This window comes from Ylistrum balloti, unplaced genomic scaffold, assembly GCF_031769215.1.
Source record: "Ylistrum balloti isolate Yb309-2 unplaced genomic scaffold, AGI_CSIRO_Ybal_v1 Utg371146, whole genome shotgun sequence".
Lineage (NCBI taxonomy): Eukaryota > Metazoa > Mollusca > Bivalvia > Pectinida > Pectinidae > Ylistrum > Ylistrum balloti.
This window is the reverse complement of record NW_026782628.1, coordinates 135,608-160,335: the sequence shown is the minus strand read 5'-3', so window position 1 is coordinate 160,335 and position 24,728 is coordinate 135,608. Positions and strand designations below refer to the sequence as shown.

Here is a 24,728-nt window from a genome sequence, read left to right as displayed (position 1 = left end):
ACTAGATGCCTGTGGGTTTAATGTATAAATCCGTGCAACCAACGAACATTTGTTTGTTAGGATCCAGTACCGATAGTAGACCATATTACTTACTAGGTCTCTCTCTCTCTCTCTCTTGCTCCCTCACTCTCTCTCTCTCTCTATATATATATACAATCATCATCGATTTACAGAGTTATTAAGACACGAACTAATAGAGATGTGCAATTCTGACTGTGGCAGGGCGAACTCAGATGTGTCGAGAATACTCGATGTTATATCGCAGTAGAAGTAACTGGTTATTGAATGACTGTTAGGCCAATACTGTTTGTTGTTTCCTCCGAGGAAACAGGGACCAACATATGTAAATCGTCAATTTTCATGGAATATTTCCTGTGCTTACATATTACACTACAGAGTTGTGTGAAATTGGAGCTATATTGTGTGGGTGTGGGGCCAAATTCGTCTTATACATATACCACACGTTTTATTCTGTCTTAGCGTCTGTAAACAAATCACTGCCATATACACCACAAAGTACATTAACAAGGATATCACTTACATTTACTGTTTTATTTTCCTACCTCCGATCCTGTCCTTTGTTCTGAATGGCAATGCAAAAAATTGAATTTGCCATATCGGTTACTTGCCCAGTAAATTTGTGTATGTGATTTTTTTGCGTTTGTTTTAAACAATTTGACTAATATATATCTCGATTAGTCAAAAGAATCAAATCGAGATGATAATTTGACCTGTCGAAATGTCGATATGTGCATATTCCTTTGATATAAACACGATTAGATTAAAGTTGTCTAGATATATCTCGCTATCTCGAGTTTGAAATATCGAGTTAACTTATATAATACAATAACTAGATACATGTATGACCAATTAACTTAACTTAGAGTGTCTAGATACAAATTGTAATATTTCGGCAAGTTGAGAAATAACGATTACATATGTTATCCCTTTATCAATAAACGTTGTGTTAACGCAATACAAACTAAAATAACTTGACGGCAGGAATACGACTTTATAAAAAACGACAATGCATTACATAAGTGACTGATGGGAAGACCAACAGATTGCCCTCGGCCAACTACGCCATGCGAGTCCTCTGGCGATAAACGAGCACAGCCTAATGACTCATGCGCATTGAACACTGTTTTGTCTGTGAAGCATCGACAGGTGATGTCGTGCGCCTAGTCTGACGTGGTTGTTACATTGGAAATACAAGGAAAGTAAATCAGCAATGGAGTTGAGCGACAGACTGGATTTTAAAACTCGCATACGTCTATAGACATTATTTTGGCAAATACTGTCGTCTACAGGCAGTTGACTACGTGTGTACGTCATACACATGTGTAAGACATATGAGGATGGATTGCTTAGACCGTGTTGTTGAAAGTCGGTGTTTCTCGCTGAAGCGTTGTATTCCAAACTAACGTAAGTATTCAGATGAAGCCAGATTTTCTTTCTACAATAAAAGATGTAGAGGAAAAGGTAAATATTTTCATGTGAAAATATATGTAGCCCCAGTGTTACATTTACCGCAAGCCTCGCGCAACACATAACACATGTGTAGACCCATATCGCCAGCTAGCGGCATCACAGATTGCCTCTATTTTAGGGTCTACAGTATAATCAGCTTTGGCGAGGGATAAGTTGATACTGACAATGAAGAACTAGATACAGGAAACCATCCATGCAATTTGGTATAACATCTATTATCAGTAGATTACATGACACTTAAATTCTTGAATTAAACTATGAATCCTATTATTATTCTAGTCACCTCATTCATGAATAAAACGATTAGTTATTACACCAGCTGATCTTATTCAGAATGATGTGTTTTACTCGCCAATGTGTATATATTTTATTTATCCTACTTATCCTGTCATTGCATTCACCTGCTCTTTTACCTATGAGTCTAGCCCCGACAACAATACAGTGCAAATCATCTCTGGCACGAAACCGTGAATATTATGGAGTGTTGGGCGTCGACTTAAATCACGTTTGTGAACTAAAGCGTGAATGGACGAACCCTACCCCCTCCTGCCCCCATGTCCTCCCCCACATGTGTACAGCTTCGTTGAACGTGTGTCTTTGTGTAAAGCCCTATTTGTTATATGAGCCCGAGCACACGTGGTGCCGTAATACCGATTACCATAACCCAGAGGCTACAGCGTTACCCTTGGGTTTGTATAACACACCAGGTCATTAGAATTGATAATAATCTTTGTGTTCAGCGATGCTTTACACTGTTATGATGCTTGTCTTATAATGTCTTTATTAGAACGACAGAAAAACACTAGTATACTAAAAACCTTGTTACCAGTAATTAAATTTCCTTCATGTAATCACGTTTTCTCGTTTTTCCGATAACGAGAAAGGCATGCTGTAATTCATGTGTTCTATTTTGCTTCCTCACTGCAAGAATTTAGCAACTTCGCTGATCTTTGGTTTGTGAAATTCACCCCATATTCAACAAATCGACGTCTATTACTTATATTAATCAGAATTGTCTATTAAAAGTGTCCGTTTTATTAAGGTAAACATTCGTGCCGGAAGCCGGTCTTTGTTATATTTATGGGGGTTTGATTGTTTTCCATTTGGCATTGCCGTTGTGCGTTATGACCTAACCAAATTCTTAACTTACAGAAGAAATTAGAGCAATCTGTGTTTTTATCTCGCGATTTCTCCATTATTCATTCAATTCACCCATATTAAGGTACTAACTTTGATGATCTACAAGAACAAGCACACGACAATATCCAAGATCAAGTATTTTTACTGCATGATAAATGGATGTTACTCATCGGAATTACTTATCAGATTTCATCAAAATAGAACAAACATTTTCCCGTTTTATTGCCGATTGCATTGAGGTCTCCAGTTGGTTACATTCCATGCACTTTTTTTTCCATTTTAGATCGCCAAACATTCTTACACTCATTTTATGAAACATGTATGAGATGGAGACTCATTTAAGATATTATAATAATCATATTTATATTATTTCAGCACAATAATTTTTCACTTTTTATCTTTCCAAACGAGTATTTGATAAATTGAAATTGAGAAATATTACTGAAGTTATTAGATTACGAATCTGAAAAGTAGGTGTTAGATTGTCTTATAAAATAATCTCCTCGTGAATATGTGTGACTCAGAATTTACGTTTTCATTCCTCCAGATCGAAAGATCAGGGAGCATATTGTTTTTGCGCTGCTTGTTGTCAACTTTAAAACCTGACCATTACTGTTGCATAAAAAGAGGTAGGGCTTTCATATTTGTATGTGTGTTCTTTGTGAAAAGACCTTAGCTATTGAACTAAAAATGTCTTATAATTATCACAATTAAGACGTAGGTGTTTCACAAAGTGTGCTTTCAATTAGCACATGCCTTACATAGTACCGTTGAAATGCCCCACTTCAGAATTTTGTAGCAACCGGGGGCATAGTGTTTCATTAACAAACATGTTCTCCAATATTAAACATGATATTACTGCACCTCTTTTTAATACGTCCAAGTAGCAGCATCATCATTTACATAGCTCACCAAAATTTGTAGGACAATATAGTGAACCCATATCAAACATTTTATTTTGTGTTTACAATATAGCCTTAGTCTAGGTCAGGTTTCCGATAGTCTTGTAAGGTCTCGCATCAGCTCAATGTTTGTAATGAATGCGGATTCAGACCATAAATATTTTTTACTATTATAATAATTGAAAAACCTCTAAGTCTATCTTTTTTTTAAGAAAACATATTGGAAATACATTGTTATACTGAGTACTGAGGACACAAACGACAGAAATTAATTGTTATTGATATAATGTTGGATATGCTGGAAAACCGAATATGAATACTGCAACTATTTCATTTTAATGATATAAATATTCTACAAAATACAGAATCAGAACATCAATGAAAAATGAGAAAAAGTTAGGAGTTACAGAGTTTGTCGAGAGTCCGGGATGGCTAAAGTTTGGAGTTACAGAGTTTGTCGAGAGCCGGGATGACTAAATTTAGGAGTTACAGAGTTTATCGAGAGTCCGGGATGACAAAAGTTAGGAGTTACAGAGTTGGTCGAGAACCCAGAATGACAAAAGTTAGGAGTTACCGAGTTTGTCGATAGTCAGGGATGACAAAAGTTAGGAGTCACAGAGTTTGTCGAAAGTCCGGGATAACTAAAGTTAGAAGTTACAGAGTTTGTCGAGAGTCCGGGATGACAAAAGTTAGAAGTTACAGAGTTTGTCGGGAGTCCGGGATGACAAAAGTTAGGAGTTACAGAGTTTGTCGAGAACCCAGAATGACAAAAGTTAGGAGTTACAGAGTTTGTCGATAGTCAGGGATGACAAAAGTTAGGAGTCACAGAGTTTGTCGAAAGTCCGGGATAACTAGAGTTAGAAGTTACAGAGTTTGTCGAGAGTCCGTTGACAAAAGTTAGTTTGATAGTCAGGGATCAAAAGTTAGGAGTCACAGAGTTTGTCGAAAGTCCGGGATAACTAGAGTTAGAAGTTACAGAGTTTGTCGAGAGTCCGGGATGACAAAAGTTAGGAGTCACAGAGTTTGTCGAAAGTCCGGGATAACTAAAGTTAGAAGTTACAGAGTTTGTCGAGAGTCCGGGATGACAAAAGTTAGAAGTTACAGAGTTTGTCGAGAGTCCGGGATGACAAAAGTTAGGAGTCACAGAGTTTGTCGAAAGTCCGGGATGACTAAAGTTAGGAGTTACAGACTTTGTCGAGAGTCCGGGATGACAAAAGTTAGGAGGTACAGTTTGTCGAGAGTCCGGGATGACTAAAGTTAGGAGTTACATACTTTGTCGAGAGTTTCCTATGAAATCGAGAGTGAATGCATTTTGTCTCACTAGAAGTTATATAAGCTGAATATATGGAATATTTTCAAAATATTCATTACCTAATGGAACTCACATATTTTAACACTAGCTTTGATTATTTGTGGCGATTCAAATGGAGATGAAAGAAATAGGGCAGTTGTTTTGATCCCAGTAAATTACATGCAAGTACTGTGTTTTAAGAAATGTGTTGTCGACAATCTATTCCGGTTGCTCAAAAGTTAATGAACCAGTGGTTAGTGAAAATATCAAATTGCTTCCGCTGAACGAACACGAATGTACATATCCGACCTGTCGAAACAAATCTCTCCGATTTTGCTTCATTCAAGTTTGAAAACTAACACTTACCCCTGGCTATCTCTGACCAGCCTTTGAACAATTATTGCTGACGACGGAAACACGTGGAAAATATGTTGTTGTGTAAAAAGGAATGCATCGTGTTGAACACCATCATAAAATGGAGATATTACACCTTTAACATGGACAGAGTGTAATGGGACTATCACGTGATGCATGTCTAAGTCGCTTCATCAGGTTGTTTTATTGTGATATTGTCAGAGAAAGATCTTGATTCATTGACGAATTTCACTGTGAATATGTCAAGTGTCGTCCACCCGGATCTTTTGAGCAACCTGATATTACACTTAGGAACCAGTAGTCACACATGTACGCTGTACCTGGAAATATCTCATATTACTTATATTTTGACTGTAGATAGAGCTATATTTAAATATGCATTCTTTTTTGTGCACAGTAATTATATATTCACTATATTTATATTAACATATATAGTTACGCACATCATTTCGATTTATTTTCCAAATTAGTTTTTTTTTCAAATCTCATGAAGATTGACCGAGTCTACCCACATTGAAAAAATCGGAAGTGAGTTATCATATATATATATATATATACCTATACCTAACTTTTATTGTGAACACGATAACTTATATAAATATAAACCGATTTTTTTTAGGTATACTGTCAGATATCAATAAGATATCAAGTGGGTTGTACAATTGGAATAATGCAGTCATAGTTTGCAGAGTGATGGACCATGGCAGATTTATTGCTATTTGACCTTGTAAATGCGATGACATAAGTAAATAGGAACATTTGTTGATGAAACTCGGTATTCATCCTTAAATCAATAAAATGTAGGATAAGTGCAATTATGATGCCAGTGCAGTTGTTATTTACAAGGTTATGGCCCTTTTAAGTGTATTTACCGTGGGACTTTGTAAACTCGACAATTGTGTAAACTGAATCGATTTTGACAAAACTTGGTATGCACACTCTCCGATTCCGTTATCATTTACAGTGTAATGGCCTTCAACATTTTTTTATATTCCCTCGATATTTTCAGTAATTATAAAAAGATTTTGATGAGAAGCGATATGCAGTTATATACCAATGGGTTTGACAATACGTTCGGCTGAAATTAGTCGGGTGTCTAGTAAGGCGAAAGACCAATTTTTTTTTTCAAATCACGTTAACTTATTGACAAGCTCAATCAAAACAGCGGTAGAGTTTGATCAATCTTATCATTATTAAGTCTCTTCAAAATAAGTTGCGATGAAGAGGGCATGGTCGTCCGTCATATTAAGAAAAACCTGGTATGTAGCAATGTTATGGCATTACGAACAATCTGCTACTTCTGTATCCTATCTAACAAAATGGCTGTCATTTCTTGCCCTCAGATCGACCGAAACATAAATATTTTCCAAATTTCATTCCAAAATACTTTGTGTGTACATGTATTGTCGGTAAACGTCTTATAATGAAATTGGCTTGTTTGAAGTTTAGATATTTTTATATTTTGATTAAATTTGGCATGTTGGTGAATTATGACATTACAAGGATAGCTACAACTTTTGTTGGAGTTGATTAAACAAAGTAAGCAGGCCTCCCATACCACATTAATATCTTTTTTCTCGAGACATCTCGCTCTGTTAAAAAAAATAGTACTCTGTCCAAAGTGACGGGTTTCCGGAGTAACGGGCATTCGATGCATGTGATAATCTGTGTAAGGGTGTTCCAGGGTTTGGGTTTGAACTAGTACTGTTAGCCAAAATCACTGACGACATAACATGTACAGAATGTATCGATTGATACTCTTACAAACATCGCGTGTGATACCAACTACAACAGTGCACTAGTAGCATCATAAATTCCACTTCAAATAGGCAAATTTGTTAAATTACAAATTCGTATTTTACGGTACATGGTGTACTAACGCTTTATCTACATTGTTACCAGTTCTGAGTAAATATGTCAAAACGACATCACTAAGACACTTATATATTGTTCGACTAGTGTAAAGGGATGTAAGGAACGATAACTCATGGACGATATTGGTTCGAACACGTGATCTGTATTGAAAATCCAGACGATTGAGCCTGGTTCCACTTGAGAGTCCCTACGATAAACGATCAGTTGTCAAGCTTGATATTCAAGTTTTCTATCGTTCAATATGTTCTGTTATTTATCAGAATGAAAAAGTTTAAGATACAGATCTACAAGTCAACAAATGACATCATGCAGAATCTGCTAAAATACTCCAGAACAAATCGGACATCGAAAATTATGTTGAAAATCTATCATTACACACATTTGTAACAAGTGTCATGCTGACATTATTTGTTAAATTGGTTGATGGAATGAGAGTAAAATTTCCCCGATCGCCAGATTCACGGATTATGTATTTGTGTACCACGCTACAGACTACCATTTAAACGCTATATAAACAGGATCAAGTTTGCAACAGCGAAAAATACATTTGTGTGTTGTTAGCATGATGATAACCAACGTAGGTATACTTGTCTTAAAATAAAACAAATGTCACCTGTAAGAATCAGTCTTATTTAGCGCGTCAGGAATTTTCGTTCTTGGAATGCTACAGTGTCAAGAAAAACATTTGTTTAACGAATCCGTATTTGTTTTAAGTAATCTTTACGCTTTGAATATATTATGATGAACAAGTCGTGCAAACAGTTGGATGACTCAGATGTTTGTAACAAAAATAAAGGAAGCGGGACTAGACAGGAATATACGTTTGGGGATTTTAACACACAACGATGACTAGAAAATTGGGCGTTGCTGCTATTGAGTCTGTTTAGCTATCTAAAACTGTGTCCAGATGTTTGATAGTTCATACTATTTATTTTTGAATGTGAAAAATGAATATGCAGGTTAAGTCTTTCAAAGGTTAGGGACATCCTTGGATTGGTTACGGTGAATTGAAATTCCAACACGTCCTCTCATAACAGGAGATAAAAATATCTGTGGCACGTTCCCGTTGCTGTGCAGGAAAGTAAGGAAATGACTTTTATAAGTTACCACACCAAATAGCAAATTTAAGAAAATATGAGTATTCAAAATGAAGAGACCAATAAAATAGAATAAAATATGAGTGCAGGCCAATGATCAGCTACAGGATATATAAAGCAATGTATTACAATGTACTCGATTCTGTGTGTGTGTGTTTTTTTTTTGTTTTTTTTTAGTGTCAGATAATTATCTGGGACAGTAACAAATGTTGTATCAGATAGATGTATAGGTTTCTCTTCGTCCCTAGTTGTGCCTGTTTGAGTTTGGTACTGATCAGATAAACAAAAGGGCCGATAGGCATCTATCTTGTCCTTTAACAAATGACTGCGGTCGGTTTGATTGACACCATGTGTAAGAGGGTGACACATTCTGACTGGGAGTCTTTCTTTCTTTCTTTATTAGCCCCGAGCCTTAAGACTCATAGGCACAAAAGTAGAACATATACATAAACATATATAATATATAATACATCCATGTAGCATACACTCATACGCACGACCACATCCACCCTCACCCTCACCCTCACCCTCACCCTCACACACACACACACACACGCGCACACAAACGAGTTCAGGTTTATGCCGGGGGGGGGGGGGGGCTTACAGCCCATAGGTTTACATGAATATTATTTATACATTCATAAACATGTTATAATTGCCATATAATGTATATGGAGAGTGACCTCCCTTGACGAGTATGTTTAATAATGTATAATAAACATGTACAACTTCACATAAATACATATCCAGAACGTAAACAAATCATAAAGTACGTTCTCACACACACCTATTACTATTATTTTAATTATTGTTTGGCACCAACGTCCTCTATTATGGTTGTTAATCCCTAATAACAATAATCACACACTCCCTCACATGTTCACATACATGTAAGCACACATGCTTAAGTGAAAACACTCCAGTACTCACTCGCTTACGTGCGAATCCGCACATACCCCTTATCTTACAGAATTATCCACCAAGTCAATTAATGGAGTAAACAATGTTGTGTATGAAAAACTGAACTTACAAATCAAATCTAATAATGGTTTTGCTTATAATATGCTTATAATGCTTCAGATCGCCGTTTAAATGCACAATGAAAAACATTTCCGAGGTTATTTAATTCCTTTACATTGTTTATACTTAAAAGCTGAATTAATTTGAACACACTAGGTCTGCGAAAATAATATGATTTCAAATATTTAGATCTGAGATCTACATAAAAGGGACATTACAAAATAAAATGGAATTCGTCTTCAATATCTCTATTATTACATAGTGTACAGACCCTATTTTCTCTGGCTACGTTCCTATATCTACAACTTTCAATAATGAGCTGATGTGATGATAATCTTATTTTTGATATACATTTCTTGAATCGATAGTCGATAGGTTTCCTTAAATGAAACTGCAGCCCAAAATTGTCTATCAAATGCTGATTTAGATATCCTTTTGGAGAATTTCGAATATTGCTCAACAATTCTTGAATATGAATTTCTTGAAACTTACACTCAATTAACTTGTATACTAGTTTTCTGTCAAGACTGCTGTTCCATAAGTACCCTAATCCTAATTTATCTAGTTCTAACTTAATATTTACAATCCACTCATCGTTATCTAATAATCTTTGTTCATAGCATGCTTTCAACACACAATTATCTGTATCTTTGATTTAGTCCAGTATTTAATTATTTTCAATTTTCTGACAATATACATTGGCAATCTTCCTAATTCAAAATAAACTAAATCATGATATGTACTTTTCGCAACACTTAAAATCTTTTTACAAAAATGTGAATGTACTTTTTCAACATAAGTAGCTTTATGGAATCCCCACACTTCACTTGCATATGCTAATGCACTACTGACATAAGTATCAAAAACTGAGCATAACGTTTCAACATTAAAGTTATGATTTTTCATTTTGTTTATCAGTCTAAAATACGATTTTCTCCCCATTTCTGCGGCATGTTGCTGCGTACTGTTAAATTTACCATTAAAATTGAAAAGCATACCCAGATAATTAAATTTGATCACAACTTCAATTTCAACATCGTTGTAATACCATTTTTCATCATCTTTAATGCGCCCGCCATTTCGAAAAATTACTGTTTTTGTTTTAAGTTTCCATTTATCATTATAAATAAGCAGTGCATCGAGCATTGATTGCAACCCGCTTGGTGATTCAGCTATGAGAACCGAGTCATCAGCGTACATCAGTAAAAATATAGACATCTTACCTAATTCAATAGATGGACAACTTTGGTTAATGAAATTGATTTCACAATCGCTTACATAAAGACTATACAAAATTGGCGATAAAATTTCCCTTTGAAAGAGACCGATTCTGTTAGGATGATATTCTGAAATAAGACCTTTATATTTGACACAAGATTTGACATTATCGTACAATGATTTTATGATATTTAACAACTTCCCTTGAATTCCTTGTTTTATTAGCTTACTCCATAAACTACTCCTGTCGATGAGGTCAAAGGCTTTTTTATAGTCTACAAAACAGCAATATAATCTTCGTTTATTTTTTAAAGTTTTATTGATCAATGACTGGAGTGCAAATATTGCATCTACAGTTATACTACCCTCCTTGAAACCAAATTGTGCGTCAGAAATAATGTTATTGTCTTTGTCCCACTTAAGAAGTCTCCTATTAAGAACAGATGTAAACAATTTACCCATTCAACTTACCAAAGTTATGCCTCTATAATTACTTGTGTCGTTAACGTCGCCATTTTTGTAGATTGGTATTACACAACCACGTGACCACATTTCTAGGAAAAATCCAAAATCAAATAATTTTCCAAAGAGTCTTGTAATGCAAGGAAGCAAAATTTCCTCAAAGTCTATGAAAAGTTCATTAAAAATACAATCTTCGCTACAACTTTGATCTCGTTTCAGCTTACGAATGGCAATACGTACTTCGTCTTCTGTGAATGGCTTATCTAGTTCTTCGAATACAGCAGAATCAACGTTTACCGATAACATACTTGGATTGTCAATATTATTCATATTACCATCTCCCAAGTTTTTGAAATGTTCTACAAAATCTTTCAAGTTTAGATTTGACTTCGGTACACTGCGTCAACCCTTTGAAAAATATTTATAAAATGTTTTTGGATTAGACTTTCTTAGATATTCTATCATGTCACCTTCTCGAGTCGCTATCAGGCAGTAGTAGCTGTTAGACGCAACCGTAAGTAATATCCCTCATGAAGTTCATTCGGTCATTCATGGTTAGTCGTTCAGTTAGAGCATAGATCTACACAACAATACTACGGGCGAACAAGTCACTTGCACGCCTAAAGTGTTTCAACCTCTCTCAGTCCTGGCGTATAGTCCTAACTGGGCACAGACTATTGAACAATGTCACGTTACTGAGTAAAAATGTATTAGGTCTGACCAAAAAGGTGGACAATAACTATCTGCAGATGTATGAGTTAATAAAATTCGGTTGAGAAAAGGGTTTGTTCATTAGACAACAAACCGTCGAAATTCGATGCTGATTTTTTAACACTGATAACGGAAGTTTCGGAACGTGTAAAAAACAAAGGAAATGGTTGACTTTTTATCAGAAAGAGCGGACGATGTGGAAATCTGTTTTAGTTGTTTGGACGACAGAATTTCTACATTAGAATCAGAAAGTCGTTCGTTGAAAGATGAATCTATTGATACAAAGCACAATCGATGCGGGATAATCTAACCGCCACTGATATGGAGGGATTCCGGACACCAGTATGATGGAACAAACTTCCTAGTGGACAAGTCGAAAAAGTCGACAGCGGATGTGAGTGAAGTAAAATTTGACCAGTTCATCGCATATCTGGTAGGGGTTCGCCTCGTCCGATCGTCGCTAAATTTCTACAAACACGGTGCAGATGTCCGGAAACGTTTCAAGGTACTTAGTGATACCGGAGTCAATATTAATTAGCAGTTTCCTGCTAACATATACATTACGCAGGAAGAGCATTTCCGTGTTGTAGCACAGAAGTGGAAGTGCCAGTGTAAAGCAGTTTACGATAAATCATTTATAGACGGTAGTTTGTATTACCCGACACGTCCAGAAAGGCGATAGGGATGCGCGGAGGCTGGCCAGTCTTTACGTGTTATAAGCTGGAACGTAAACAGAAACTTACAAAATAAAGTACATCAATGTGATTTCGCTAACAGCATTATTAACTATGATTTGATACTCCTGTCTGAATGCTGGAATAGAGCAGAGACTGAATTTGACCTTTCATTCCTGTCGGATTTCGAGCTCTGAAGGACTTTTTCACGTTCCCATGGTTCTGGTGGTGGTTTGGTTGTCTTGTACAGGAATGATTTGTCCAGTTATTTGTCACACTTCAGATATAGTGGGAACACTTAAGTTTGGATAAAAAATATACAGATTTGTGTATAGAGGTCTAGTATTCATATTTCCTGGATACAGTGTTTGTTACAATATGCAGTAAAACACGGATAAGTCGAAGTCATCGGTACCAAATGAAATATTCGACTCATCCGGTGGTTCGACATAACCGTGTTCGTATGAACGGAGACATTTTGCACCGAAGATTGGCCCTATTTTCATCGGTTGTTTACGGGATACGTGTTTCATAGCACGTCGTGACAGTAATGAATAAGTTATAAATGAAAAAAATCATTTTGCAATGTTATAAACTAACAACATCTTTTATTTCGATGAACAGATATACGTACGAGTAAATGAAACAACACAAGTGAGTTTTACTGTATATGATATAGATTTATTCACTTGCCTTGAGAATGATATTTCTACATACTCAATCTTAGGAAATTTTATGATTACTGGTGACTTTAACAGCCGTATAGGAAATAGGTCTTGCTTTGTCGATGATGACGTTTTATCGGATGGAATTGTCTATAGATTACCTTACATTTTTAGGCTAAACGTACTCCGTACGCATAGCCTATTGCGACGGCCTTTCAGACAAAATTTACCAATCCTGGCCTTCTCATTGGCTGAAATATCGAAAAGAGTTAGAGCCCTCTAGCAGCAATTTTCTGCGTAAATAATGCCGCGATCTTGAAATCGCTATTTTAAAAGCATCCAAAATTAGTTTATATTTTTAATAACAATACGATTACTATATATTTCAAAAAAGAAGCACAGTGTGGTTGAACTATTGGTAAATTTTGAACAATGTATTTTACGGTATTCTCGAAATGACATAAGCGTACAGAGCACTGCACGTGCGAGTTGATAAAAAGCTAGTCTGGGGGCTTGGTTGGAATTATCAACTTACAACACTTATAAACAAACAAAACTTACAAACAGAACATCAATTTTGTTTTAATCCTTGTCGTTGTGGCAGGATCGTCTTAATATATAACATCACTTTACCTCATTAAAAGTCATCGAATTGGACTGTTCGTCCCACGCGCACACCCGCCGATATGACACTTGTTCAGGTTTTTCACACCCACCGCCATGACGTTTTTTCAAATTTTTGAAGATAAAAAATTTGCGCTTCGTAGGCAAGGTACATTTGGTGCTCATGATTTATGAATGATATATTTTTAATACTGTACTGATCATGATATTGACTTTGTTATAACTTATATTTTTTGTCTTTTAGTTTTATTTGATGAAGGTTGATTGTGCTGATTTTTCAAGGTTTGTTAATGTGTATCAAAGTTCCTTGAAATGAAAATATTCCTTCAAATTAGAGTCCAAGGTTGATAATCTAGAGTCCTCTCTGGAGGAGCTTGAGCAATATGGGAGGAGGACCTCCCTACGTTTTCACGGAGTCCCGATGAAGCCAGAGGAGACACAAATGACCGACGAGAAAGTAGTAGAACTATGTGTCTCGAAACTTGGTATTCCTATTTCTACAGACGACATCAATAGGTCACACATCATAGGCAAAGTGAGGAATGGCAAAGCTCTGATTATTTGTCGCTTGCGAAACTGGAAGCTCAAAAATCAAATTTTTCAGGCAAAAAGTAAGCTGAAGGATTCCAGACTGGGCATTTTTATATCGGAAGATTTAACAACACATCGTCAGGCTCTGATTAAAAGTCTAGGCAAGGCCAGAAAAGAAAAAAAACATTCACTCATATTGGACAAATGACGGACGTGTATTCTTTAAACGAGAGCAGAATTCGCCCAAAGTCCTTGTCAAGACCTTCAGTGACATATCCGACCTTGTACCAGAAGGCCATTGAGTGACTGTCATAGTTTACACAGCCAAACATTACATAAAGTGACTTTCCGGGGGAAAAAACCCTCACAAATATGTAAATAATAAATCAATACTTTAATGATATATACATATATATAATTTATGTATTCATGTACATGTATATATACAAATATACGTATCAGTATGCAAAATTAATATTACATATATATACCATAATATATATACATAATGTATAATGTATATACATAGTGTATAAGTCCGTACTACTATGGTTGGTACATATTCTTGTATATAAACATATCTATATATAGTTGGATATAGTTCATGTTTATTTTAATATACATTTATTGAACACATCGAAATTGATAGTCAGAGACATACATCTGTATATGTTACGTACATATATTATTCACAATTTAATGAACATATTGTATATAACAACCAATCCCATTTCATGTTTTCCAAATTAGAAAAATAATGAAGCCATGTTTACTTTTTCTTTCATTTTTCATTCTACTGTTCTGCTTTTATTTCTTCTTTCGACCCCCTCTCTATTTACCTAGCTACCTTGACCTTATATCGACAACCTGGCACGTGCAGTCAGTCATGCGTATAAATAAAGAAATTCTTCTTTACGATGGGTGTTACATGTATGCGTTTACATTGAGTACTTCCGGGAGAAATCCTGTGCAATATGCTATTTTTGATAACGGTTAGTCGGCGATTTGTCAGCAATATCGCACAGGATTTCAATCGGGTGCTTTTATAACAAAGCATATGGAGGACTGTTTTTTTTTTTAAAGTACGTTGTGTGATACAGTTAAATGCTGACTATTTTTTCAATGAATATACACTGTTTACAAACCTTTTATTAACTGCTGTTAAAGCAGGCGTATGTTCTCTCATGCTGATGTGCTTACAGTCACACTTTCAAAACATAAATTTTTGTTTTATTTTGCTATTATTACTTGTATTGGATATGGATGTGGAAACTAATCCGGGTTGTCAGTAAATGAATTATCTATTTTCCATTTAAATGTAAGAAGTGTAAGAAATAAAATAGAATATATTGAAAACCTTACAAATGAATTTAATATTTTATGTATGACTGAAACACATTTGGATATGAATGTACCTACTACTGAGTTAATTCTACCTGGTTTTGCCGAACCGTTTAGAAAAGACAGAAATTTCTCTGGCGGTGGTATCTTAGTATATTGTTCTAATTCTTTAAAATGTGTCCGGAGGAATGATCTGGAATTTCTGGACGGGGAAGTGATTTGGATACAGATTGATTTAGGCAATACTACTTTATTAATATGTATAGTTTATAGACCAGAAAATTCACGTCATCCTTTTTGGGAAAATTTTAAGTATTCTGTTGAAAAGGCATTAGATATTACTTCAAATGTTGTTATTGTTGGCGATATAAATGTAGATATGCTAACACTATCTACAAATCAAATTTTACATCAAATTATGTTGGAAATGGACTTAACAAATGTTATTGATGAGCCGACTAGGAGAGGTACAACCAGAAATAGTTTACTTGATCCAATCTTATTAACCGATCCTGATAAATGTACAGATTCATATGTTATTCCAATTGACCGTAATATTAGCGATCATGATGGATGTGTTGTATTTTTGTCTATACCTGTGAATCTCTCTTGTACATACAGTCGAGAAGTTTGGGCCTATAAACATGCTGATTTTAATAAATTAAATTATTTGATAGATACTTTTGATTGGGCTGTTTTCTTTCAAAGTTTTATATCTGTTAATGAAGCATGTGTTGAATTTACCGGGCAGTTTTTGACGTTTGCTAAAGAATGTATACCTAAGAGAATAGTTCATATAAGGCCTGATGATAAATTATGGATGAATTCGGAATTAAGAAAAGCTATTCAGTTACGAGACCGTCTACATAATGCCGTCAAACATGTTAAGTCCATTTCAAACTTAGAGAAATTTAAAAGACAAAGAAATGTGGTCAATAACATGAAAAAATATGCCAAAGAAATGTTTTATAATAGTGTTGGTGACATTATAGATAATCTGAATACCAGTGATCCTAAGTTGTATTGGAGACTAGTTCGCAAATTATTAAAACATTCTGGTTCTCAAGAGGTTATTCCACCACCAGTTAATCCTGATAACGGAAATATTGAATATGAAGATGATAAAAAAGCAAATATTCTTAATAATTATTTTAGTTCTATCTCCAGAATTAACGATATTGGCAATGCTTTGCCTCGCTTTGATTCCAGAAATGCTTCTGTACTCGAGTCTATTAATGTTGAAAGTGACGAAATATGTGATATTCTGAAGATTCTGAAATTAGGAAAAGCATCTGGTCATGATACTATAAGTCATCACATGCTAAAATTTACAGCGAGTTCCGTATGCAAGCCATTAACAATCCTTTTCAATATGTCACTTGATCATAAGATATTTCCGGAAAAGTGGAAAAAAGGCATTATTTTACCTCTGTTCAAAAAGGGCGATAGGCATTTGGTGTCGAGTTATCGACCAATTACTTTGTTGTCTTGCATAGGTAAAGTCTTTGAAAGAGTTGTTTTTAAATATATCTGTAATTTCTTTATTGATCATTCGTTATTTTATGAAAAACAATCTGGTTTTATGACTCATCATTCAACTGTTCACCAATTAATAGAAATGTATCATAGCATATGTTGTTCATTGGAAGAAAAAAAACATACTTTAATATTCTGCGATATATCGAAAGCCTTTGACACAGTTTGGCATAAAGGTTTATCACATAAATTACATGGATATGGCATTAGAGGTAGTTTATTACAGTGGTTAGAAAATTACATTTCGAACAGACAACAACAGGTTCTAGTAAAAAACGCATATTCCAAAATAAGTTATACGAATGCTGGTGTTCCACAAGGAAGTGTCTTAGGTCCTCTATTATTTTTGATATATGTAAATGATATTGTTGATAATTTGAATAGTATTTCACGCTTATTTGCTGATGATACCTCTTTGATGTATTCTTCATCGTCTTATGCTGATATTGAAAGGTCTGTTAATAGAGATTTGGAAAAACTTGATAAATGGTCTAGAGATTGGCTCACCAAGTTCAATCCACAGAAAACTGATGTTTTATTAATATCAAATTCAAGAAATATTTTGCCCTTACAACTTACTTTTGGTAATGAAACCCTAAATTGTGTTAAAAGTCATAAACATTTAGGCGTGGTATTTAGTGCAGATGCAAAATGGTCGTTACATATATCCGAAATTCAAAAAACATGTATGAAAAAGGTATCAGTACTTCGGAAGTTTAAGTTTTTATTGAGCAAGAAAATTTTGTTAAGAATATACAAAGTATTTATTTTACCTGTATTAGAGTATGCCTGTGAAGTTTGGGATGGTTGTTCTTTAGCAGATCTCACCAAACTTGAACACGTTCAGTTGGAAGCAGCTAGAATCATAACGGGCCTGCCCTCATTTTCTAGTAAACAGTCATTATATCATGAATCTCAACTTAAACCTCTGTCTGATAGAAGAAAACTTAAGAAACTTTCACTGATGTATAAAATCCACAATAAACGAACACCCTCTTATCTAACTAACCTTCTACCTCCTAAAGTACACGAACGGAATACCTATCAAGTGAGAAACATTGAAAATTACACTGTTCCCAATTTCCGACTGTCTAGTTCATTTCAGTCTTTTATTCCGTCTTCTATTAGACTATGGAATGAATTACCTAACAGTGTTAGAGAACAGCCATCCATAAACAGTTTTAAATCATTGATTCAGTATAATGAAAATGACTTGTTACCTAAATATTTTGATGTTGGAAATCGTAAACTGAATATTTTACACACACGATTGCGTCATTCTTGTAGTATTTTAAAATATGATTTGTATAGAGTTAATATTGTAAGTGATCCTACATGTGCATGTGGTAATAGGTGTGAAAATGTAATAAATTATTTTGTTGATTGTGTGCTGTATACACAACAACGACAAATCATGTTTGACAGTATCACACGTTACTGTAATGTTTCTCTTAATGTTATTCTTTCTGGTTCTCCAAACCTGTCTGATGAAGATAATGAAATTTTTTTTCTTGTCGTTCAAACATACATAAAAAATAGTAAAAGATTTTAAGATCAGTAGCAATTTTGTATATTATATCATATCTTACTCCATTTAGTCTCTACCGTTCCCTTTTCTTCCTTTCTCCCCCATTCCTTTCTTCACTTATTTTCTATACTCATATATATATATATATACTTTTGTAAATGTTATTGTTATTGTTGTCATGCCATTTGTGTATAATGAAATCTTATGGAGAAGGCGTTTTTAAGTTGCGATAACTTGTGCCCAATCCTTTTTGTTGATTGACAAATAAAATATGTTTAAATAAAAAAATTCCTTCAAACAAAGCGCGTATAAAAAAACCCAAAATATTCATGTTTATTATTATCAATTAACTAGAACAAAATATTTCCATAACATATTTATTCATTTAGTGTGTCATGGTGACATTATCTAATGCATTTGAGATCAGAAATAGTAGTAGCTATAGTGAAAATATTGTAAATTTTGTATATATATGGAAGTCTTGTTTAATATCAAAGAACTATGTCTTTATAGACATAATTACAGGAAGAAAAGTCTAACCATGATACTTCAAGGAAGATAGGCATGTAAATACATTTAATGTTATTACTTACACTTTAATCAATCTGTAATGCTGTTTACGCCTTATCTACTTTCCTCAACTACAAATATAATTACAATAAGTAAGGACTATTACTTTGCAATACATTCAAAATAAAGAAGTAGGTATAAAGTCTATTCGATTTGTCTAAATCCTCATATTGATAGGATGGTAATTGCAACATCTTGGGTATTTCAAAGGTTTTATTTAGTCAACTTCATCATAGAGCTATTTATCTTTTGGCTTGTTGGCGATAGATATATGGTTGTGTGTATTTTGTTGTTTTTTTTACCTATTTTGATTTGTTCACATTATTATCGTCAAATTTGAAATAAGAATTAAAGAAGATATAAAATTGCTTAAAATTAAGAAAAATAGCCTCTGGTTCTCTTATTTTAGTAATTTTTGCATTCCAAAGTGTAGGAGTAAGGGAAATTAATATAGCTTTGCGGTTATCTGTGAACATTTTTCAATACGTTTAGCCTTTCAGTACTTCCAGTACTTTGATTATTACTATGCTGACGTCACTATGTAAAAAAAGGCGGTCAGAGGATACGGCTGTAAACAATCTTGGTAGAAGATGAATTGGATTATGTGAAGCGAGCGGTTCCCGTGCAACGGCAGAAAATAGATGATATTATTGGTCGTCTAACATTTTTTAAAACTATTTAAGTTCGGATTCATCGACTACATTCTTGTCGAGAAACTATGTTTTGATCTTGTTTACACAACGAAGTCTGAATTTTATACATGGCCTAGCGATGCTGCTATTGATTTTGCGGTTCAATGTGAATATATTTTTTTAAAAAAGTTACAGTGTACACGTGGAATAATGATCAGGCAGATAATTATGCGAGATGTTCTAAACTCCAAGCAAGCTGATCTGATTGAAATAATAACATCACTAGAAAATAAATATAGTAATGTTAACCAGTGTGTTGATAATGTGTCTTCCGTGCTTTGATTTTTTCCCCTTTTGGTGGCAAGGCTAATTTCTTGCAACTCTACTGCTGTCATAATGTTATGAATGACAAACCACGGTTCGACGACCATTGTAAGTTTTTTGTACAGAGGATACAGGAAAGCTCTAGAGATCTTCCATTTTTATGTACTCCTGAAAAAAAGAGAAGTATTTAAGTCGAAAATAAGCGACTTTTAAAAGATATGATCGTAAGATGAAAAGAAAGTTTAAAACACAAGAAGGTAATAGGTTAATGTACACGCTAACCCAAAACATTTTCATCTGATATTTTATATAAAAAAACAGAAGACAATTGTTGCTTCTGAGGGGACGCTAACATCACTTCAAACACGACATAGATCACCATAGAAACTGTATGTTTCTCTGTTAACACGTCAGTCAGGTAGTATACACAGCCTTGAGGGTCTATTACACAATGTAACGTGATGTCGTCGATGACGGTGTGATAATTAACAACAGCTGGTATTGATTCTGTCTGTTATATCAAGAGATGCAAATTTGCTTCTGGATTATGAAAGGAACTTTAATGGTTCTTTTTATTACCTGTGACATTTCGCTCTCGGTGACTGATAAGTGTAATATATTTCCTTTTAAACATACAAACATTTTAACATTCTTTATGTAATACATAAATATCACTAGACGAGTTTGTTCATATTGTACAGCGCGAGTAGTTTATTGGTCCATTAACAGCTGGGTTCATTTTAAGGCGGCATTGCCTTACAGCACCTAAAAAGACAACATGCGAGCGGTCAGCATCACGTTATCCAGAGTATGGGTAATGTGTCCGGAAGACACGACCATAACAGACTAGGGCGGTCCGTCATTCGCCCCGAGAGGGGAATGAAACCACAGCCCCGTTATCTTCACTTGTCTAACGATTGAGCCATCTCATATCTTATTTGATTGAGTAAGACTACAATGAATCCATTGATGTCTTTTCTTACTGAGCGACACACTGTGTGTACCCATTGATAATCTCCAGATGCTTCCCTTGTCCATGAGTCACAGAAATAGATACACGTACAATTGATTTCAAGCACGTGTGATCTGGATTCAAACGTCCACCGAGTTCGAGGCAAAGACAAATAATATTGCATATATCTCCCTATTTCACCTTGTAGCACAGGGCTGAGATGCGAGGCCAAAAGGGGGAATATTGGACTGGTAGGTGGTTGGGATTTAAAATGGTAATAATGGAAGGGCTGATCTTCCAGGGGACTGAGATACAGGGGTGAAGAAAGGATATGTAGCATATTCTTTAAAATCCTTCATCTGTAGGACTAGCAGGAAATTGGGTCTGAAGCATCCTTTGGTGAAGTTCACTCAATTTTGTGTAAACAGTAAGTCTGACCCCCTCTCCCCACCCTCTCCTAGTGACCGAGGTGAGGGGTCCAATGGTTAAATAGAGAAATTATTTGAAATCCCTCCAGATTTCGTCGATTGAAGAATATCAGTAGTCAGACTTCAACATGATTTCCAGGCGAGGTTTCGACATTATAGATTTGCAGAGGTATTAATTTGTGTGGATCATTAGATTCCCTCGAGAAATAGTCTTCATTCCAACAGGTAAAAGTATTCGGAAAACAGCTAATTGTGTTATCACAATGAGAATAGCAAAATTCGACACTAGCACAATGTGAGTTTGAAAATCTCGAGTCACGGATGTCGCATTTCAAGTTTTGAAGCACAAGTTCCACATTGTCAAATATGGAACTGCAATATAACAAGCCGCATTTATATCATTGCTAAAATATGATTTTAATGTGTTCGAACTGCAACGGCATACCTCTTCTTAGTGGAGACAACAGAATTGCAATGTCAGTATTTTGACCCTCTCGGTCGTCCATATGATCCTTGTGCGTTTTGTACAATTCTTATTTAGATGAATGTAACGTTTGGAATTACAATTTCAGGTGTAAGTATACTACAACTCCAACTTGATTGATAATACTTAACACCAATCTTAAAGGAAAACACCCGGTATTCCATATTGAACCAAGCATCATACGCAATTTATTTCGAAAAGATATCTTGTTCATTCATTTTTTTTCAATTGCAGGATCCCAGAGATATTGTGTACGCCGTTATCAGCACGAGTGGTCTAAAGACAATCTCATACCTCGCGAAATCGTCAAATTCATTTCAAGTGCATTTGTTTCCAACATGGTGTTCGCGAGGACCAAAGCGTTTGAATTATGCAGTGTGTCTATGGAAATGTGAGCGGCTATATGTACAGTGGTAAACTACAGTGGGCGACGTAATTTTTATCTGTGTATATTGTTTAACAACAACACAAAAATGTTGCTGTATTTATAGAAATGTTGTCAGAAATGTGTAGCTGAAAGACGTGCCCCCCCATGTTTTGTGAATAGTTTGATCTATGTTATACAAGGATAATGAAGAGATGTGGTAAATTACTCGGCTGTAACTTTTTACATTCGAGTGTTTTTTCAGTGTTTTTACTTTTTATAGTGGTTGGAAACATCTACTTTATACCGGGAACAGAACGGCATGTGAGTACATCTATGTACAACCTTCCGCCAAAATTCACATCCAAAACCCCCATTAACTGTTCAACCGGAAGTGCAACCGGAAGTGGAAGTGATAATCGCACCAGTTTAACAATGTTCACGAGTTTTCCATTCGTAAAAAGCAAGTTCGATATCAATTTGAATACGTTACAGAACTGGAAGCATATTTATAAGTCCCCGAAATTAATTCTATTTACAGACGACCAAAGGGTAGTGTCAGCTGGAGTCAGCTCTGATTGGTCGGTTGAAAACGTAACGACAGAATCAGTGACGGAAGTACCTGCTTTAAGAACACTTTTCCTGGAGTCGCAACAGCGATCAAAGTCCTACTTCTATATGTATGCCAATGCAGACATACTGTTTGACAGGTATCTCAGCGAAATCTTATCAGGTATTGAAGTATTTCTGAAATCGAGTCATTTACATAACAAGCCAGTATTAATAGTTGGACAACGAACAAATATCAACATTTCAAGAATAAACAGCCACGGAGTAGAAGCTTGGAAAACGATACTACAAAAGTCCTACACAATATATACAAAGTTCCAGAAGGATGCGATCGATTATTTTATAACAAACAATGTCTTTCCTTGGAGGGACGTTCCGCAGTTGGTTATCGGCCGTGTTGGGTATGATAACTGGATAATTGCGTATGCCCGTTTTAGAGGATTCGTGACGATTGACGCATCTTCAGTCATTTCCGCCATCCATCAAACTAATAATAACGGAAATTTCGAAGGGTTCAAAAACGGTAACTGGGATTTCAATCGCGAACTGATCTGGAAAACTGGCCCCCCTTTTAACTATGCCTTATGGGGCCAAACTGATTGTTGTCCATATCGCGTGATATATGACGACTGTAGTCGCGTGCGGGTTTTGAAACGCCCGGCCGTGCCTTTACATTGTGATAGACTAAATTTGATTTCTTCCATTACACACTATTTATTTGGAAATGACGTATATTACTTGGGACATAAACAAAAATTATGATGTTGTGTTTTGAGAACACGCATTACTGTCGCCACTTGACCAAACCTTCAGTTACTGTAGGTCAACACGCATTACTGTCTCCAATTGACCAAACCAGTTACTGTAGGTCAGCACGCATTACTGTCTCCAATTGACCAAAACTTTAGTTACTGTAGGTCAACACGTATTCCTGTCACCACTTGACCAAATATTCAGTTACTGTAGGTCAACACGTATTATTTTCGACAAATATTCAGTTACTGTAGGTCAACACGTATTATTTTCGACAAATATTCAGTTACTGTAGGTCAACACGTGTTATTTTCTCCCAGTGGACCAAACCTTCAGTTACTGTCTAATATTTTCTAATCTACAAGTTTGCTTGCATTTGTGTAACGTGCGTTTTAAATGAAGTAATTCTTCGCTCTAGATACGTTTATGCTCTCTAAAAGTTTAATTATCTGGCTAGTCATAGAACACAGTGCTAATTTGAGATTGAAAATGGGTTTATAGAAAATTACAAAGAATTGTTTCCGGGTTCGATTCTTTTTACGTCATCTGTTTTGTGACGTTATTCAGTATGTGATGAAATAAAGTTTATAATCAATTTCATGATTTCAACTTTTCTTTTTGGGACAATTCGATCTGTAAATGATAATTCAATAGATAAGATATCCTGTTATCATCATATACCTATCATTTAGACAAAGTATTCCATTGGAAACAAATTATGCTCAAATGTGTAATTTCCCTGAATTATGTATAGTAATCTTTACCCTGCTTAAAGTCAAACAAGAAGCTGAGGGCTTATCAAGTTCACACTTAAGCTTAAGATTTTTTCACTTGTGAAGAGAAGTTGTTTTCTGTGTAATTTGTTCTCGAGAATAGGATTGTTGAAGTTTTAAGTCAATTTAGACCCCTTCAGGGCTCCGCCTCTTGAGTCTCTGGGGATGAACTAGGGTCAAAACTACATCTCCAGATTGAATAATCAATGGCGTTTGAATGGTTTTCAATTGAAAAAGAACAAAATTTACTAAAAAGTTTCACTTTTCTATACAGAATACAGTAAGATTCACTCTCCCTAGTAAATATGGAGTCCGGTTTTAAAGGTCCTTAAGACGTTCCCATCTAGTAAAAGTATTTAACTCTACCTTACATGGTTCTGAAAAGAATCAGTCAAAG

General features: G+C 35.1%; 1 protein-coding gene across 4 annotated transcripts; it reads left to right on the top strand.

Moving 5' to 3' along the window:
* Positions 1-1,105: 1,105 nt before the first annotated feature.
* On the top strand, positions 1,106-24,153 carry LOC132561088 (uncharacterized). 4 transcript variants are annotated; one of them, XM_060225817.1, is made up of 3 exons: positions 1,106-1,425; positions 22,106-22,262; positions 22,519-24,153. In XM_060225817.1, the coding sequence occupies exon 3, from the start codon at positions 22,572-22,574 to the stop codon at positions 23,565-23,567; it is 996 nt and encodes a 331-aa protein (XP_060081800.1). In that variant the 5' UTR covers positions 1,106-1,425; positions 22,106-22,262; positions 22,519-22,571; the 3' UTR covers positions 23,568-24,153. The 4 variants fall into 4 exon arrangements, with proteins under 4 accessions (XP_060081800.1, XP_060081801.1, XP_060081799.1 ...); XM_060225818.1 differs by having other exon boundaries at positions 22,106-22,284; positions 22,777-24,153; XM_060225816.1 differs by having other exon boundaries at positions 22,106-22,284.
* The last annotated feature ends 575 nt before the right edge of the window (positions 24,154-24,728 follow it).